We start from the raw sequence: 19,132 nt of genomic DNA, 5'->3' as shown, positions 1-19,132 counted from the left end.
TATTCTCAAATTCAATTGCTCACGCAATGAGCAAACATATAGTTTAAACCACTGATTAAGACACATGTCAAAACTCCTTTTTTTGCTTTTAGCGGTGTGATGTTAGGATTCTGTTGTTTTTGTGGGGCAACTGGTATCATTTCCAATCATTTGCTTCAATATCATTCAGGTTTATCACTAACTGAAGTTAAGAAGAAAGTAACGTGAGACAGAAGCTCCATTCCCCACAGCATTGAAGGAGCCTGTCTTTAATATTTGGGCCCCCATGTGGCTGCCGCTGCATTACTTCACAGTGGGAGATGAAACGCTCAGTGATAGAGACACACTCCCTTTGAAAGGGTAATACAAGTACACATCTGGCAAACTGTGGGAGGCATTGAAAGTCTACCGCTGAAGGGGTTTGGATTAGTGAATCGTGTAATCACATACTAATGTAGATTTTAATATAATGCTGACATTAAAAAAAAAAAAGAAGGAAAAAAGTATGGTTGAAGTTCTGTAGTTACTAGTCAGTTCAAATTAGTTGAAAATGATTTCTAATTAAGAGGAGCTGTTTGTTCAACACAAAACAAATGGTTTATTGTAAGCTATGGATGCACATTTGATAAATTCCTTTGATTTGTGTTAATCAGTCATAGTTACTTTAATCATGAAAGTAAATTCCATTAAAGTGTTGTATAGAAATGCAAGTAAAAACATTTATCCAGGTTATTCTGGTGTTTTGTTACCTATCTTGCTAATTGAAGCTTTAAAGAATCAGTTAATACAGTACAGAATATACTGTAAATCTAGTCAAATGGATATAGACTTTTTGCCAGTAATAATAAAGACACAGGTAATAAAGTATAATTGAACATTGTTGCTACTTAAATTCTCTAACAGGAGCTCACTGACACGCATCAGAGACGAAGCAGCAGTATAGGAAAAGCTGAAAGATGTATAGCCTACTGTTCAACAGTTTTATACGTTTCCCCACAGATAAATATGAGCAGGGAAGCAGAATCCAAATCACAGATAGTCACTTGAAATGAAATTCTAGTGCTACTCATACATTTCATCCAGCACATAATATACTGGATGACTGGAGATTATTCCAAAAAGAGACTTCTAATAATCAATTAGGACTTAGTTTATATACTGTATATTAATGTGTAATAGTTTCAGCTGGCAGATCAGCTGTTTGAGTGGCGGAGCATCATAAAACGCACTTGACAGAAACAAACTTTCCACAATCAACTTTGTTTTGTCAAAATAAACCCTTATTTCACCGAGTTATACGTGAAAGTATGGTGGCTTTACATCCTGTTTCCCTCCGCTGTCTCTCTCTCTGCCCGCTGAGAAGCTGAGCGGCTCTCGTTCTTCGGAGATAGACCATTGAATTAGCTAAATAAAATGAAAAAACATCACCCCCCTAAAATAAAACACAACTTGCAATGTACTCAGCCGTTCGTCTATAGCCACTATATTCGTTCAATTGCCCAGCCCTAATCTATACGATACCTCCTCATTTTACTGCAAAAACCTAAATAAAGTGGCAGCTGGCTGAAGGGAGATCTCCAGGGAGTTTCCTACTTGCTGTTGGATATATTGTATGTCATTTCCAGTAAATATCTCAATACAAAACGTGTGTCTTCCATTTAAAAAGTAAAAATGTCGGAAGATAGCAAGTACTACTAACCCATCTTTGAAATGGTCATGTCTTCTGTCTGATCTCAGGCGCACAGCTGATAGGTACGTGGTTTGTTTGCATGACGTAAAGTAACGCTTGCTGTTAGGTCATGGTCTCTCTGCGGCCGAGTTCTCTGCTGTCTTTACAGTTGTTGTTGAATTATTCCTCGTCCAGCTTGACCTAACGGTACGTTTCATTTTCACTTAATGAAAGTTGTGTGACTCCTGTCATACTGTGCATTCAGTTTGCACCAGGCAGACAGCCAAGCATTTTTTTTTCAAAATCGAATGTTAATTTTTATATTCGAATATCTGTTTGTTTTTTTACGATTCAAATATTTATTTGAATTTAGAATGTTCACACGCGTCAGCACAATAACACAATAACAGCACACGCCACTCCGCTGTTCTCACCACTGGCTCCCAGTTGCCGCTCGCATCAAATTCGAAACTCGCTTACAAAACAGCAACAATAACAGCTCCCGCCTCCCAGGTCTACAGTCCCTCCTGTCCCACTATGCTCTGCCAATGAAAGGTGCCTGGTACTCCCATCACAACAGAGCCTTAAGTCACTACCTTGACTCTTCTCCTCTGTAGTCCCCCGGTGGTGGAATGAGTTATCGAACTCCATTCCATCCACAGAGTCCCTTTCCACCTTTAAGAAAAAAAGCTAAAGACCCAGCTCTTTCATGAACACCTCCGCACCTAATGACACTGATGCTATTGATGATGTTGATGATGAGGATATTGAGGATGTTGCTTATGTTGATTCGGATATTCATGATGATGATATTGATGACGTTGTTGATGTTGTTAATGATGATGATAAAAAACTAAATCTGCTTCTATACACCCTGTGCACTGCCTCTGTGCGCTGCCTGTCGGCGCCTGTGTCCGATCGGACACTTGAAGCTGTTGTTGCTACTTACTCACATTGTTCCCTCCTATCTAGATCCTTGCTTGTGTTGTACGAACTCTCAGATGTACGTCGCTTTGTACAAAAGGGTCTGCAATATGAAATTGTAGAATATTCATTGAAGACCCTAGTTCCCAGCAGCACTGTCTTTGACTGTGATCCTCCATGAGTTAACAGCCAAGTGAAGGTCAAGATGACGCACTGCTCAGCTGCTCTTTCCTCATCCTCAACCTTATATTATAGCCACATACTTATGTCCAACGCGTGCTCATCTGTAACAAATGGGTTTGTGCATTACACTTTAAAGAGCAGATCTTCCCAAAGGAAAACTCCGTCATCTCCTACTCACCCTAGTGCCACCTGGAACGTCGTTAATATGTGTTTGACCCATAGAAATAGAATGAGAGTAAAATGGACATTCCCATTCTAATCAACATAACAGGATGGTCAGAGCAGTGGCCATTTTTAATGCACCGTTGCCATTGCATAGAACTGTAACCGTTGTAGCAGGCAAACTCATTCTATTTCTACGGTCAATGCCCAGCACTGAGTGCCATTTCCTTTTGAGCTTGCCAAATGACCACGGCAAGCTGTTCAATGTCCGTTCTACTCTCATTTTATGTCCATGGTATGACCACTAAAAGGACATTAAGTTAGATTTGTACCTGAGCCTTTACTCAACCAATTGAAGTAAATGGGCACATGCCGTTTTAAAAGAGCCATAAAAAGAACGTATTAAAATTCCCCAAACGACTCTTGCACCTTAAGGCATGTATCTTTCAGCCGAACAGTACAAAAAGACACTATTCATTACACTTCCGTGTTGTGAAAGCGGGAACAGTTGCACATGCCCCGCAGCGTGCTCGCTCCGCTACATGCATCTTACATAATGTAAGAACAAGGTACTAAATGCTGTGTAGCGTTGGGGACAGTGTGCTCTGACAAGGTGTGCATTCCTGGGAACAAGTGAGTCAGAGCAGTTAAATGTTGAACTTTTCTATAGGTCTATCGTTCTCAACTTTGCCCAGAGGAACACCCATTAAGCTAAAGCACATAAAGTACAGCCCTTAAAGTCCCCCTGTCTGCTTCCTTTGTCAGGTTTTCCTAATTTGGAATTGACTTTCTGTATCTGTGTGTTCTCACAGGGCCTGGGGGCAGAGTGTAAGAACCTGTACCCTTTCCTTCTTCCTGTCATCCAGCTGAGCACCGATGTTTCCCAGCCGCCGCATGTGTATTTGCTGGAGGATGGACTGGAGCTTTGGTACGGACACACACGCATATACACTACTACACATTATAGAAAAAAACTCCCCGATGCACACGAAGAACTTGGTGATCTCATTTTCTTCCCTCGCATGTCAGACCACACTCGCACACACACGACACATCCATACTATGAATCTAGCTGTCTTTATCTCTCTATTTTCCTCTTTTCTTTGTCACTCAATTCTCTCAAGTCCTTTTCTTTTTGTCATATTAGTCATCCTCATTTACTGACTCACGTAGGGTCCCATCTATGCAGATAACTTTGCAGATAAGTAGTGGTAAATGGGCTCACCGTGACATCTTATTATAATTCGCTTTTCCACAGACAACTACTCTAGGTGGGCGATAATTCATGTGCCTCACAATCTTGCCTTTTTTATTGTTTTGGGCACTTGCCGTTTTAAAGCTATCTCAAGAATCTGCTGCGAAGCGGTACGCTCACTTTTTGCAAATGCATTACAACCGCAAAAAGTTTTGGTTCGGTAGAAGAGAATTTGCTGGGTTCCCTTTTTTATTCCTATCCTATTGTCCCTGCTTAATGTGTTGTTCTCTGTCTGTAGAGAGCTGCAGTGTTCTGCATGCTGTGTGTGCTTGTAGTACAAAGCCACAGTCTTATGTCTCCGTCCCGCCTTTTATTCCTGCCTGATTAACAGTCGCGCCGTATTTGTTTGCTTTGTTTACAAAGTCAATGTCATTTTCTTTTGCTTTTATCTTTTATCAGCTGATTATCCTCTCTCTCTGTGGCCCTCTCAGTATCTGTCTATCTTGTTTTTTTCTATTAGTCTGGGGAGCATGCATCAAATCGGTCATTCATGTCTCTTCTTCTTGGGGGTTTTTGATCATTGAGTGTTTTTTATAAGCATTAAATATAACATATATCAGTTTTTTTCAAATGCAACATCTAAGTTACTGTAGGTAACGTTAATTCACTGACTATAAGGATGTATATATACTGTACATGTAGCAAACTACATCAGGTCATGTGGGGAAAAGTTTTTCGAAGGGCTCGGGAAAATTGGATTTTGATGCTAAAACATACATACTTAAACCATAATTTGAATGTTTGGATTTGAATACAGAAGGAGCACCACTGGGAAGCTACAGAATGATATAAAAACCTAAAAGAAATAGATAAATAATGGACTCGCCCTTTAACCACTAACCACTTTATCTCATTTAGCAGTAAATATCTTTTCTGGCGAACTGATTAATTATTTTGTACATAAAATGTTTAAAAATAAAACCTAACCCATTATGAGTTACAAGAGCCAATCTGACTGTCCAAAATTAAATTAAATTTTCTTTATTTTAGAAACAAATGTGTAAAACTGTTGATATTAATCAACCAATCATCAGACTTATTTGACATGATTTTTCTTTAAACTGAGCCAAACCACTAACGTTGCTTTCCTCTGCCTCCTTCTTTTTCCAACTTCACCATGTATTATTTCTTTCCACCTTTTTGATGCCCACGTTCTTTTCCTCTTTCCGTCTCTGTAATTTGTCCCGCTGTACTTGTCTTCCCATTTTCTTTTGCCACCTCTAATCTATATCTTCGGTACTCCCTTCTCACAACTTCCCCCCATTTTCTGTTTTTATTCTCTCCTGTGAACTCTCTTCTCCTTTCTTTTTTTTTTACTTTCCCTTCTGCCTGCTCTCGTCCCTCCCTTCCTCTCATCATGCAGGTTGGTGACTTTGGAGAACAGCCCAGCCATCACCCCGGAGCTGCTCAGAATTTTCCAGAACATGTCGGCTTTGCTGGGTGAGCTCACATGAGATTTCCTTGTTTGCTAGTCCGTCTAGTGCTCTGTTAGTGCGTGTGTGTGCAAATGAATTTGTTTTTTCCCCCTCACTTCATGGAGTTTAGCATTAACATATAAATGAAATCAGTTGTAGAAAAGGAAGGTATCACAATGACATCAATAATCATACTACTATGATGCATTTTGCATCGTTCGATCAGCATGAGGTCAAATTGTGGCATCCTGTATAATGAAGTGATGTGTTCGAGTGTGTGTGGAGTTCAGAAGAGAGAAAACACAAAGTTAGATAGAAAAAAAAGCTGAACTATCTCAAAGAACAAACCAACATGATATGGGCAAGTCACAGAGAAGCTGAGAGAATGAGAACAGTAGGTTGATGACACACATGGACATGGACTTCATTTTCATAGTTTTATTATTTATCTGGGCAGTGTGGCTTGCAGAGATCACAGTTGTGGCTTTGCAGTAGCCTCAAGGCTTCAGGGCCACAACTCCGGGTCTGTAGGCAGCTGTGAGCGGTGGCAGATTGAATGGAACTGGCTGGATGATTTATCACAGGCCTGGAGCATTGGTACACCTCACTTACTGTAGCGTGTGTGTGTGTGGCTGTGTGTGTGTGTGGCTGTGTGGCTGTGTGTGTGTGTCTGTGTGTGTGTGGCTGTGTGGCTGTGTGGCTGTGGCTGTGTGTGTGTGGCTGTGTGTGTGTGGCCTTCAGTGTGATGAAGAACAGTATTGATTTGGTGCTTCTGCACATAACGAGTGAGTCAGACTAATATGAACACTAGTTGTGGCCTGATCGGCTTACTGGAGCATTTGATCACTTATAGTGCGGATAGGGAATCCATGAGACACAGAAGAGCAAAGGACTCAGAAAGACCGTCACACATGGATGAAACAGAGCGGGAAGGATTTAAAAGAGAGTTGAGAAAAGGGGAAGTTTGGTGAAAACATAACAAGCAGGTGGTTGGATAAAAATTAATGATTTAAGAAGTGATGGCAGGAAAATGAATGAAAGAAAAAAAGTTCTACACTGGAGGTGTGCTCTGAGGAGCTTGGACACGGATGGATGGAAAGATAAGAGAAGCCCTTTTTACTCTTATCTAGTACGGAACAGAAAAAGTAAACCGAGGCAATGAACAGTAAAGGAAAAGTTCTTTTTACAGAGCAGCACAACCAGTCACGTTTCATTTTAGACCAATTACACAGAGGGGGAGGTGACAAAAACAGCTACTGCAGCCAAGAAGCCTTTGCACAGAGGAAAAGCCCAGCCCTGGCAAACTGTGATTTTTTTTTTCATTAAATGTAAGGTATGTGTGAAGGGGGTTGTCACACTGTGACTCTACAGCAACAATACTGAAACATTTGATGGAGCATCTGTTTTCTACCAGCAAGGACGATGAACCTAGTAAGAATGAAAATAGAATAGTTGACTAATAACACGAGTAACGTGTATACACTCCTAGAAGTCTGACAGTGGGACTGATGAAGAATGATTGATGAAGAAATGTCAAGTGATTAGTGCGCACTGATCGGCTCCCATATTACTGGTGTGGGTGGCTAGTTTAACGATGGATTGAAAGACGGGGAGAGGGAATGTAAAACCAGTAAGAGGACAGACAATACTTTAAACTAGAGACTATCCTGCGATCAGATAACACCAGCCGTGACGCCAAATCAAGCCAATGGCCCCTCCCCACTTCCTAGCAAAACTCGGAAGAGCGACTTGTCGCAAAAATGAGAATGGCTGGTCCACCTTAAAGGCCAGGTCGTTGTTGCTAACTTTGGGTTTTAACCCCCTTCACTGTAATCAGCTGGTTGCAAGCAAGACACAGGAACTTGGCTTTGGTCTTGAAGAGTGGTAGTATTTCTTACACTGCTACGCTCACAGCTATAACGTTACTTCTAACTTCTTCACACACGCTCTGTCTCTCAATCGACCATACACTTGCTAACATTAAGCACACAATCTGCGCACTGAATTATGCCTTAAAGGAGTTCACTGCTTGTATAACACGTTTTAGTTAAAAAAAACATCATAATAATAATAATCCCAGATGCTTAGGCCCGGCAGGGACTCAATTTAGGCCGCCGGGCTTGCAATACACTGGTGGAAACCCTGATGACGACGATGAGTCTGAGATAGCCGACAGTCTGAAATGGAGACCGTCATTCTTTACATATCCTGCCTGTCAGTTGTTTTTTAGCTCAATAAACACAGATAATATTTCACCGCAATGTCTCCCATTTGTCCGGGACATCGAAACTTTCCAGGACACGTGGACCGGCACCAACCCTCGTATGGTTGTATGTAAATAATGATGAACACTTTGATAGGTCCTATACATGTGCTTGTAGGTTTACCTGCAGATATGCACTGATTTGTCAGCACCATTTATTTCAGATCTCCCTGCTCTGCAATCCAACAGATGCAGGCTCAAATTAGAGCGGCAACGATGAGTCACAAATTAGCCTTGAGCAGATAATCGATGGCTGCTTTCCCTTGTCTTACATCATAGTAAATTGGATATATTTGGGTTTTTTGACCATTGTTTGGACAAAACAAGACATTTTATGACGTCATCTTGGGCTCTAAATAAATTTTCACTGGCATTCACAAGCATTTTTCCCTTTTTTCTGATGTTCACGATTAATCAATAATGAAAATAATCCTTAGTTGCAGCCCTATCAAAAATACAAACTAATTCCTGTGGGTTTTTCTTGTTTTGTACACTTGTAATATGCCTAAATGTGTAGGACCTTATTATCCGTCTTTTCTGTCAGTGATCCAACAACAGCCTAATGTGTTACGATATAGTGCCCACGTCCACCTCAGACAACATAACTTCATTGAAACACGCTCATTCTGTGACCCGATTTTGCTTACTATCATCATCATCCTCTGTGTTTACTACGGAGGCTTGTCACATTTCTCTCCTTCAATATTTGTTCGGTGGAGATGAGTGCTGCTTTTTCTCTGGCTGTGACAGACACATTAAAGCAAAGAAAAGGAAAAAGCTTTCACATCTCTCCAGGTACAAGCTAACAGCATGCCATTAGTCAAGTAAAAAACACAAAATGATAAGCAAATGCACGGTGGAGGTATTTTGTCCCTTTTCCCAGCATTTTGCTTTTATTTTTTATGCAAGTCAGATTTTAAACATTCATGAGAAAAAATGTGGGCTCCATTTAGGATCTTCCAGTGCTTGAACTTCTTATGGATACTCTGATGCTGCACTTACATCATGCATACTTGCATACTGTAATGCTGTTTGCCTATATCAGGTCAACCTTAACCTGAAACGTGTCATCTTCTCATTTTTAAATGTGCTCCTGTGTCTAAAATTGATTTAATCTGTCTTTTAATCTGTGGCGGTAGTCTGCACATCATTAATTATTTGACTGATACAGCAGTTTAAAAAATGATTTAAACACCAAATCCACTAGCTGTTTTCCAGCTTTTGATCTTATCAAGAATGATCTTTTAACCAATTAGGGATGTCACGGTGAGGACATTTTCCCACTGGTTAATAAATTTGTCACAACACCCGTGTTACCAATTACTCCAAACTGAGCCGTACACACCGGCTGTGACAACTTAGTCCCTCGCACAGCGATTGCCTCATTAACTACTCTGTGCTAAGACTCTGTCCGGAACAGACCTTTTCACATCTGCGGAAATGAACTAAAAGGGGTTTTATTTTTATAGAAACCAAGGACCAAGTCATTGTTTTGCTGGTCACAAGTAAATCTCAAGTCTTTGCCCTCAAGTCCCAAGTCCAAAACTTTGAGGTTTGAGTCCTAAACTAGTCATAATGCACTCTTCACCAAATGTAACGCTATTTTAACAGAGTAACGTAAGTTCTTCATGATTTTCTACTACTACTTTGTGCACACATTTTTAAATGATTTCCTTTTTGGGTGATGACATCGAGGTCACGAGTCATTAATGTTAAGGTCCAAGACGAGTTACTTTTTTTATTTTGTCAATTCAAATCTAAAGTCATTAAATTTGCGACTCAAGTCCACACCTCTGCCACACTTTATCTCCACCTGTATGGCACATCTTTGTTCTCCACATTTGCCCTATCCTGCCTTTAATTACTCCTGTAAAAGGAACCCAAATCCTTGTTCTCGTCTCCAAAGGAGTGTGGTGTCATGCTTTTTTTTTTTCCCTCTTCATTAAGAGCTCCTTATATCCTTTATCCCTTATTTTGTATTATCCCCCCATGCCTCATTCCCTCTCCCTCTCCCTGTGTCTGTCTCTCTTATTTGACATTTTTCTTAACATCAGCACGTTTAAAGCACATTATCTCATTGAATGAGACTGTAGGCTGTCGATGCAAAGTATTAGAGGGAAAAATTCCAAGCTTCTGTGATGAAAAATGACAGCTCAGAGGTACGGTCACAGGTCAGAACTAATTAGCAAACAGTTTTAAAATGTGTCTTTTTAACACTGAACATGAGAATAAGTGGAGGATCATTTTATATTCATGCATTTATTTACATATATTGAATAATTCTCATAGAGGTAATTAACTTGGCTTTTTTCTTTTTTTTTTTTTTCTTTTTCGTGAAACTGGTCAGTCATCATCTTTGGCTGGTTTTCACCAGAACATTCGGCGGTTCATTTGTTTAGTCCATAGAGAGCAACAGTGGAGGGATGTGGGCCATTGAGAGAGTCTGGCTCTGTATGGTACTGCAGCTTGCCAGGTGTGTGGCCTGGCCTGCCTGATAAAGAGCCCCGCTCCATCACTGCTAAACTGGAGCAGCAAATTCCCTAATTAGAATGTCAAGAGCCTTGCCTTGGCTAAATTGTTAGACTAGCACTATGTCCTGTATCACTGCCACCACACTCTGAACTAGGACACATTTCCACTGTGTCTGCTGCACTGACTAGTGATGATGGAGAGTAAGCAAGGGAGTTTGTGTCCTTTGTTGGCCTAACAGTGATTAGCGTGAGCAAGTGATGGAGTTACAGTATCCATTAATTTAAATGCCATTTTATATTACTTGTTAAGAAACTCACGTCTTGCTGTTTTCACAGTAAAAGCTGTGCAGGGAAAGGAAGGCATAATGGCTACTGAACTGCTAGAGGGCTTCAGTCTGAAACAGATGGAGGAAATGTTGAGTTTCCTTTTAAAAGCAAAGAGCAGCAACATCTAATTAACACATTAATGGTGAAATGTCAGAAAACATGAGGGCTTCTTACTGAAAATATATAAAGTATTCTTATAAAACATGGGAAATTAAGAATAAAGGTCTCTTTAATTAATCACATTTTTTTATCTGTTCAAAATGTACCTTTAAAAGGAGATTAGTCAAGTATTTAAAACTCTTATCATTATGGGAGTTGGCAGATATGCTGGCTTTATGCAAATGTGTGTACATATTCAATCAATAAACAACACAAAACAATGACAGATAATGTCCAGAAACCCTCCCGGGTACTGCATTTAGCATACAAATAAAATATACTCAAATCATAATATGGCAAACTGCAGCCCAACAGGCAACAACAGCTGTCAGTGTGTCAGTGTGCTGACTTGACTATGACTTGCCCAAAACTGCATGTGATTATCATAAAGTGGGCATGTCTATAAAGGGGAGACTCGTGGGTACCCATAGAACCCATTTTCATTCACATATCTTGAGGTCAGAGGTCAAGGGACCCCTTTGAAAATGGCCATGAAAGTTTTTCCTCGCCAAGATTTAGCGTAAGTTTGGAGCGTTAAGCTACCATGACATGGTTGGTACCAATGGATTCCTTAGGTTATCTAATTGCATGCCAGTATCTTTACTCTAAGTTTAAAACTGAGCCTGCTACAACCCCCGAAAAATCAATTAGGTTAAAAGAATTTGTGGCGTTAAAACAAATTTGCTTTAACGCACTATTATTGCATTAACCTTGACAGCCCTAGTTAATAGCCTTCAGCCTTCAGTATTATCTTGTACTTTTTATCAATAGATTAATGGCTTAGTATATATCATTTTAGAAAATGGTGAAAAATGCCCTTCACAATTTCTAGAAATTGGCGGGCGGCGACGGCAGCCTAAACTGTACACACACTGCACTGCGACGTTCACACCTATAACGTTACTACTGACTTCACACTCGCCGCCAGTCTGAGTATATGGCTGGACCGTGTCTGGTCAGTCTGTGAATTTGTGGCTAACTTGTTATATACAAATAGTCAGTGGTCATGTCTGTAATGTTAAATGCAGCGCTACATGTCCACTAGGTCCGGCGAGGACACTAGGAGACGTGCTGCTCCACTCAACTGGCCATTCAAGCGGTGACGTACCTGATTGGTCCCTGGTTTTCTGCTTGTCATTTCAAACAGGAAACAACAATTTCGACCAATTGTTTCCATACTAATAGCCTGCCTTTCCACAGTTTAAGGTAAATAAATGATAATAGACAGGACTACTGCAACATGACCTTCCTGAAATGGCTTTAAAGTAATAACAGAACAAAATTGGACAGTCTAATAATAATAATAATTTCAATTATCAAAGCCCCTGGCCACATTGCTTCATGATCATCCCATCAGTTAGCAATTACTGCAGCCAAAGACATGTCAGGCCATCTGCACGAAGATCAATGGCAATGTATTGAGAGAGCTTTCAGCCTCATCTTTTGCCTGTGAAAGAATGTGGTCTCTCCGTTAACTGCCCGGCTAATGTGCTCCATGGATCAATCTGGACATCCCCACCAGAGGATAACCTTTTTATTACAGGCTTCTCAACTAGAAGTAATGACTGATTACAGCTGCCACAGATGTTGGATATATTTGGCCGTATTGACTGCCCGGGATGGAAGAAATTTGAATAACGTATCTCAATGTTTATTATATACATGTAGCAGTTTATTTATTGTGATTCTGTGCATTAATTTTTTCTTAAAGTTTAATACTATAATTAATCATTATCTTTTTTTTCTTTGTAGTCTAAACCTCTTGAGATCTATTTGCCCTGTTCAGCCTTGAGCTGCTATTTGCATCAACTAAAGTGAGATGTTTCAGAAAATTTCCTGGGAGGTTTCTGCTTTCTCATCATTGCTGTCATCTCATACCTGATGGGTGTCACCCTATAAAGTAGATTTCTGCCACTTCGTTGAATCCCTTGCTGAGCTTTTATCGCTTCTCTCATGCATGATTACCCGTCCATGACTTTTTTCAAAGACTCAGTCACTCGAGCACCAATGGGAGTTAGCTTCTCATCTTGCAACTGCAGCTGTTGGCCATGTTGTTCTTCATGTTTTTGCAGTGAGTCCTTTGTGTACAGTAAAACCTGGCAAAGCAAGCCATCTCTGGAGAGCTGCTGGGGTAAATATTTTGTACCCCTAAGAAAGTCTTCAAGGAGGCTTTAATACGGTAGCAATGCAGAAAGCTATCACCAGAATAAAACATGATTTGACTTCTCTCCAGAGGTTGTCCTCTTTAAGTTTTATTCATTTTCAGGTCTTCAATTAAAAAGAAATAATCAATAAAAAGAAAGAATAGTCAGTTTTCATTTTAGATGTATTGTATGCATTTAAACCTCCAACCTTGGGCTTTACTCAGCTCAAACTCTTTGTATCTGGCTGGCTTAAATGTTCCCATCAAACACGTCCGTATGTCTTTGTAGCGCATCAGTACAGATTTTGGCACCCCCTTTTTTTTGGTATCTGTTAACTTTCATCACTTAGCAAACATTGCCATCCACCATCACACATAGTAAGTAAGCAAAAATTGGTTTGGGAGATGACCAAAATTTTTTAGCAGCGTCCCCAACAACCATTAGAGGCACTTGAGAGAGGCCGTTATCACAGTCAGATGTGAGGCTCATTTTCCTGTTAATGTTGATAACCGAAGCGGATTGGGCAGCACATGCCCAGGGCTATGAAGGATGTACTGACTAAAGCTTAATCAGTGCTTTAGCAGCTGTTTTTGTGACTATTTGATTATAGCGGATGATGGTGTGTGTGTATGTGTGTGTGTATGTGTGTGTGTGTGTAGGGGGTGGTTGTGTCCTCACTTGCCTTGTTTTGTGACCATTTAATTGCTTTTATAGTATTGATTTGGCAAAATAGCCTATTCTGTTTTAGAATAATTAATATTCATAAGTGGTTTCTAACATTCTGCCTTTGGCTATTTACATGCACGGAAGAACAAAATGTTAAAATACTTTTCGATGTAATTCAATCCTATCCAAATCAAACTAAAGCCTCAAAAATGATTCCAATAAGCCACCTGTTTTTGGACATTGTGTATTGTGTATTTAACCACGGATGCCTGCAATATGGTTTGTAGAAGGAACAAAATAGAAAAGAGTAAATTATGTAAATCATGAAAATACAGGCGTGGAATCAAGTGAAATAATACACAAAAGACTCCTGAAAAACTAGGGCAGCAGTAGCCTGTAGGGCACATGCAGGTATAGCACAGATTTTGTCAACTGAAATAAACCAACCAAGGAAAAAAAAAAGTTTCTTACTATAACCATCATGGTCACCCAATTCTTTAGGATTTGTTTAATCCTCTTGGGAAGGCTCGATTGTAATAAAGCCCCATCTTCCTCTCAAAGTTACTGTAGCTGGTGCAGTATAGTATGGTATGCTTTTCTTTACGTAACAGCACCAGTCACTCCTAGTCTGAGGTTTTCTCCCGCGGCTCTTCATCCGAAGGTCACACTTCATTCCAGATTTACCTTTTCATCACATTTGTCAGTACAGGCTCGTATCGTTTCCCTGCTATCTGATCTGAAGCGGCCTTCTCTCTGTGCCTGGGGTGTTGGCTTGTAGCTCACTCATAAATGTTTCCCTCCATGTTTGTGTCATTCTGGGCCTGTGGAGTCCTCCTGGTGGCATCTCGGCTCAAAGCAATGATATGAGATGTTGATCAGCCGTCGCTGGAGGGTTGCTGTGAGAGCTGTTCAGGCATGTTCCTCGGGCTGAAAGCCACCAGTGGTTTAAAGCCTCGACTCTCAATTTGTTTCAGTTACACAGTCTGGATCACGGCGGATGACTAATGCTTTTGGCTCCCATGCTTTTTGTGATCTGAAGATGTGAGACTCAACACTTATTACTTTTCAATCAAACCTAAAAGCTTTATTTAAATTCTCACTATACATTTTATTTTTGTTCTACTCTACTTCAACATATTTCTGAAATCACAACAAAAACACATGATGAAGTTTTATAACCAGAATCCAGATTATATTTGTTTTATGTAAATTATGGTAATCTACTACAATTGCACAACCATTTGAGTTGACCAAGTACTTGTGTGTCACTCGTATCTCTGTGGTCAAATCGGCCGACGCTACAACTGTAGAGCACCCATATACTGATATTTATGTTAAATGCATTCAAACGGCCCCGATGGAGCTGACCATGGATGCATAAAGAGAACGGAGCTAGCGACAGACTTGGCAAAGTAAGCAGAAGTATACGTGTGACTACGTCCGGTTTTCAAAATAAGGTGTTTACAAAGGGAACTGTATATACAAAATACATATTTGGAAATGAGATTGATTGGATTGTATTAACCAGAAGTATAAAACATCACATGTCCCTTAGAAATTAAAAAGAAAATACTACTAATTTGTGAGGGAAATGTCTTGATCCTTTAATTTTTGGGTTGCTGGGAAAAAAAAGAAAAGAAATAATGCCTGACAATTACTAATATGTTTGACTTCAGGACATCTCTGACTACATACATGCTGAAAATCAAACATTATTACTGGATTAATTTAGAGATTTTCCAAAGTAAAAGTCCCTAGAAGTTTATGATTCAACTTTTTCCTATGGTCCAGTGTTAAAAAGTTAACAAAAATCGCAATATCGAATCGCAATACTTGTAGAATCGCAATACTTAAAAATTACAATACATATAGAATCGGCACCCAGGTATCGTGATAGTATCAAATCAGGAGATGGATGAATCGTCCCGGACCTAATACGCATACATTTGGCATTTGTGCAAATGAGCCTCGTTGCAAAAACAATCCAATTCACAAAGATCAGTTCTAATAGCCACACGCAGTAACAGTGAAATTGTTAACGTCTTCAGTAAGTAAGTGGTAAGTGTAGTTCATATATAAGGGGTGTCACCTCCGCCTGTTTGAGAAGCTTGTAAGGCATTGAAATATGTTTTGTCCTCCGCTTCAAATCATGCCATCTTCTTCTACAGTCTGACGGTGTGCGTTTGAAAACACCAACAGCACTGACAGACTGGGATATTAAATCCCAAATACAGTTTCTCTCTGTCATGTTTAAATTCCCTGCCTGAAGTCTTCACCTCGTAGGTCAGGACCCTTAGCTCGCGGTCTGAAAATTTAATTTTTCTCTTTCTCTCTGCCTTTGTTCTGCCGACTGTGATCTTGGCGCTTGGGCAACATTTATACTTTGTCACATGAGTAATTGCAAAAAAATGCATAACATTATGGGCATGTTTGTGCTGTAATATCATCACAATTCATGGTGGTATCAGCAGTCTCAATCCATTCTTTGTGAATTCGCCCATGAAGGTATTATACTGACATTTGTCAAGGGTGTGTTTCAGTGTGAGTGTGTGTTTGTTTGTGGAAATATGCAGCATGTATGTTGTATTTTTCTTGTTGCTGTGAATTATAATTTACATTGTTTGCAGGTATTGTGAGGCTAGTGGGAATAATAATAATAATTTGAGTTAATTTGATGATAAAAGTGTCATTCTGCTGTTAATAGAACTGAACAGAATTCAAGTGTTCACCTGCCCTATTTACCTGTAGGACACAACAAGAGGATTTCAGTCCCTTTTGATTGAATTTGAATAGATAGCCTAAATTGCCTTGAGCACAGGAGAAAAAATGTTCAATGATCCTGTGAATGCATGAGATGCACTGATGACTTGAGCTGCAGTATTGAGGTTGCACCCTTTTTTTAAATGAAAATGTACCCCCAAAAGTTACTTACTCAACCTCAGTGTCCTGATATTTGAACTCATATCATACTTTGAGACACATTTTGATTACAGTACATTAAAGTTGATGGGATGTATATTTCCATAACAGCAAAATCGCATCAAAATATCTGCATAATCCCCTCAAAGTACTCATTCAACACCAAAGTCTCAGGTATCTTATATGCACAGTAGATCCTAAATCCATTCAGTCCACTTTTACAAGGATTGTGCCAAATAAACAAAGGCCTGACAGTTCTTTTTTTTGCCAGTTTTCACCCAAAAAACACCCATATTTATGTTTGAGATATGTTTGAATGCTTGATTTTCATCAGACTGGAGTTAACTATACACTGAAAGGTTGTAATTTCCTGCTTTAAGAACTATTTTTTTTTTTACTTTTACTCCAGGGCTGGACTCGATTATTCTTATTTCTTATTTGATTATTCGTGTTTTTGTTATTTGGGTAGTTATTCGGTTTTCAATTTTGGAATTCGGATCTTTTTTAATCCTCTCTGGATTACAAACATGCATATAACACACCAAACCTTTTGGAAAATGCTTCATATTCAATAACAAATAAAAATACAAACAAAGATACTAAATAATTACAGAATCCATAAAAGTGAATGTGTTTATCCATCGATCCATCTGCAACCGCTTATCCCGTTAGGGGTAGCGGGGGGGCTGGAGCCGATCCCAGCCGACATTGGGCGAAGGCGGGGTACACCCTGGACAGGTCGCCAGTCCATCGCAGAATGTGTTTAATTAAACCTAAAGACACGTTTAACAGCGTTATGCCATCCATCTCAGCCGAGAACGGAGTTCGTCCCGGGTTATGTCATGTAGACGAGCCTAGCCAGTGTCCTTGTTGACGATGCTTATGTCAGAACGCGGAGTGCAACCCATGCAGGGATCGGGCCGACATGGCTGAGAGGAAGCAGGCCGCAGGCAGCGCAGCCTTGCAGCCGGCACTGCCGAAGAGGCGGTGTATAATGCATGGAGACAGCAGGCTCAAAACGCAGCTATTTAGGGGGAGAATTCCTGCAAAGTGACTTTGAAGTACATCCCCACTCGCACACACACAGAGGGATGAGGAGAGAAAATGCTGAGCATGGACAAAGGCTGACCACACGAGGTGTAAAAACATAGCTCGTGGACACAATTTTGTTATAAAAAAACACGTGGCCTCTGAGTGAGTGACAGATGAATCTGTGCTGCCTGCTTTAATGACATGAATCCGTGCTGCCAACTAACCGAGAGATTAAAGCGCTCCTCCGGTCACAGCGTGGCCAAGCCAAGGCCGAAGCTTTGAATATTCACTGTTGATCGCTATCGAAGCTCCAGAGCCCAAGAAATGGTCTTCGGGACAGCCCTATTTTATCACACATTTTACAGTAAACAAAGTCTTCTTAAAATAAGGGGTTGCTTGGTTGGTTCCCCATGGTAATATTAAGTCAGAGAAAATAAATATATCAACATAATACAGGTTTGATAATGCAGTCTCTATGTAAGTTTTAAGAAAAATGTTCCACTCAGTATTATGCACACACTTCCGTGTTTACAGACGCAGCAAAGAACCATGATGATTTATTCACCTCCTCTGCAGGACTGCGGCCCTGTCGTGCTCTCCTTATCCGATGACACTGTGTGTCCTTGTTCTCACACTGTTAAGCAGTCTGGTGCCTTTGCTTTATACTTAAGAAAAATGAACCGACCTGGCCTGACCACAGGAAAGCATTTGTTGTTGTGGAGCTCACGTCTTTTCCCTATCTGTTTCCTCATAATGTTCTACATTCCAGCACCCATGATGTTACAGTATACTGACAGTAGAAACATCAGAACAATTGCTTTAGTGCACATTTGATGTCGCTTTGACTTTTTTTAGTCCATCACTGTTGTTTCTGCTTATTCTTGTTTTTGGACACATCTTTGCAGCTGATTTGGTTTTCATTGTCTTCTCTTGATCTGTGCTCACGTGACTTGCCTCTACACTGCATGCGTTTAGCGTAATGATGCTCCATACTATGTTTATAGTGTTGAATATTCATGTCGGCTGATTTGCTGACTAAATAGGCCTCTGGAATACATTATGTACCTGCACAGATGGCAGCATACATTATCGTCATTACCTTACTGTGACTGGCAGATGGCTACAGAAAACGCATTGCATACATCAACATTAATATCACCTGTATGAAACCGGCTTGGTTAGACTGGACCTCCTCTATTACGGCTCACCAGTGACTTTTAATCTTCTTCCATCCAAACGCTGATGAGGAAGAAGAAGTTTAATGAGGTTTAGGTGCTTTATGAAATTCAGATTCAGAAAGTTTGTTCTTAACTTTGGCTTTGGAAAGAGACAATATGGTTGAAAACAACTACTATATCATAAGTACTATAGAATATAAAGACAATGCCACAGAGGAACAACGCATTAGACTGATAAAACAAATGCTTCAGAGGTTTCAGGTCCGTTATTGTAGGATTTAAATTTTTCATGAACCCCTAAAAGATGCTCTTAGGAAGATCCAAGTGTGCAATGAGCCAGATGTTTATTGCCTGAAATCATGTTAATTTGTTTGTGTTGATATATT

The 19,132-nt window shown here is 40.0% G+C and overlaps 1 protein-coding gene across 1 annotated transcript in view; it reads left to right on the top strand.

Moving 5' to 3' along the window:
* ipo11 (importin 11) overlaps window positions 1-19,132 on the top strand; it is a 154,030-nt gene that overhangs the window by 85,233 nt on the left and 49,665 nt on the right. Inside the window, exons 21-22 of the mRNA XM_074637658.1 lie at window positions 3,730-3,845; window positions 5,536-5,612. Coding sequence (XP_074493759.1) covers window positions 3,730-3,845; window positions 5,536-5,612 — 193 coding nt within the window. The remainder of the gene's footprint in view (window positions 1-3,729; window positions 3,846-5,535; window positions 5,613-19,132) is intronic.

The sequence above is a fragment of the Sebastes fasciatus genome, chromosome 6, assembly GCF_043250625.1.
Source record: "Sebastes fasciatus isolate fSebFas1 chromosome 6, fSebFas1.pri, whole genome shotgun sequence".
In the NCBI taxonomy this organism is placed as follows: domain Eukaryota; kingdom Metazoa; phylum Chordata; class Actinopteri; order Perciformes; family Sebastidae; genus Sebastes; species Sebastes fasciatus.
Note: the sequence above shows the minus strand (reverse complement) of the source record. Positions and strands in the feature narration are given on the sequence as shown.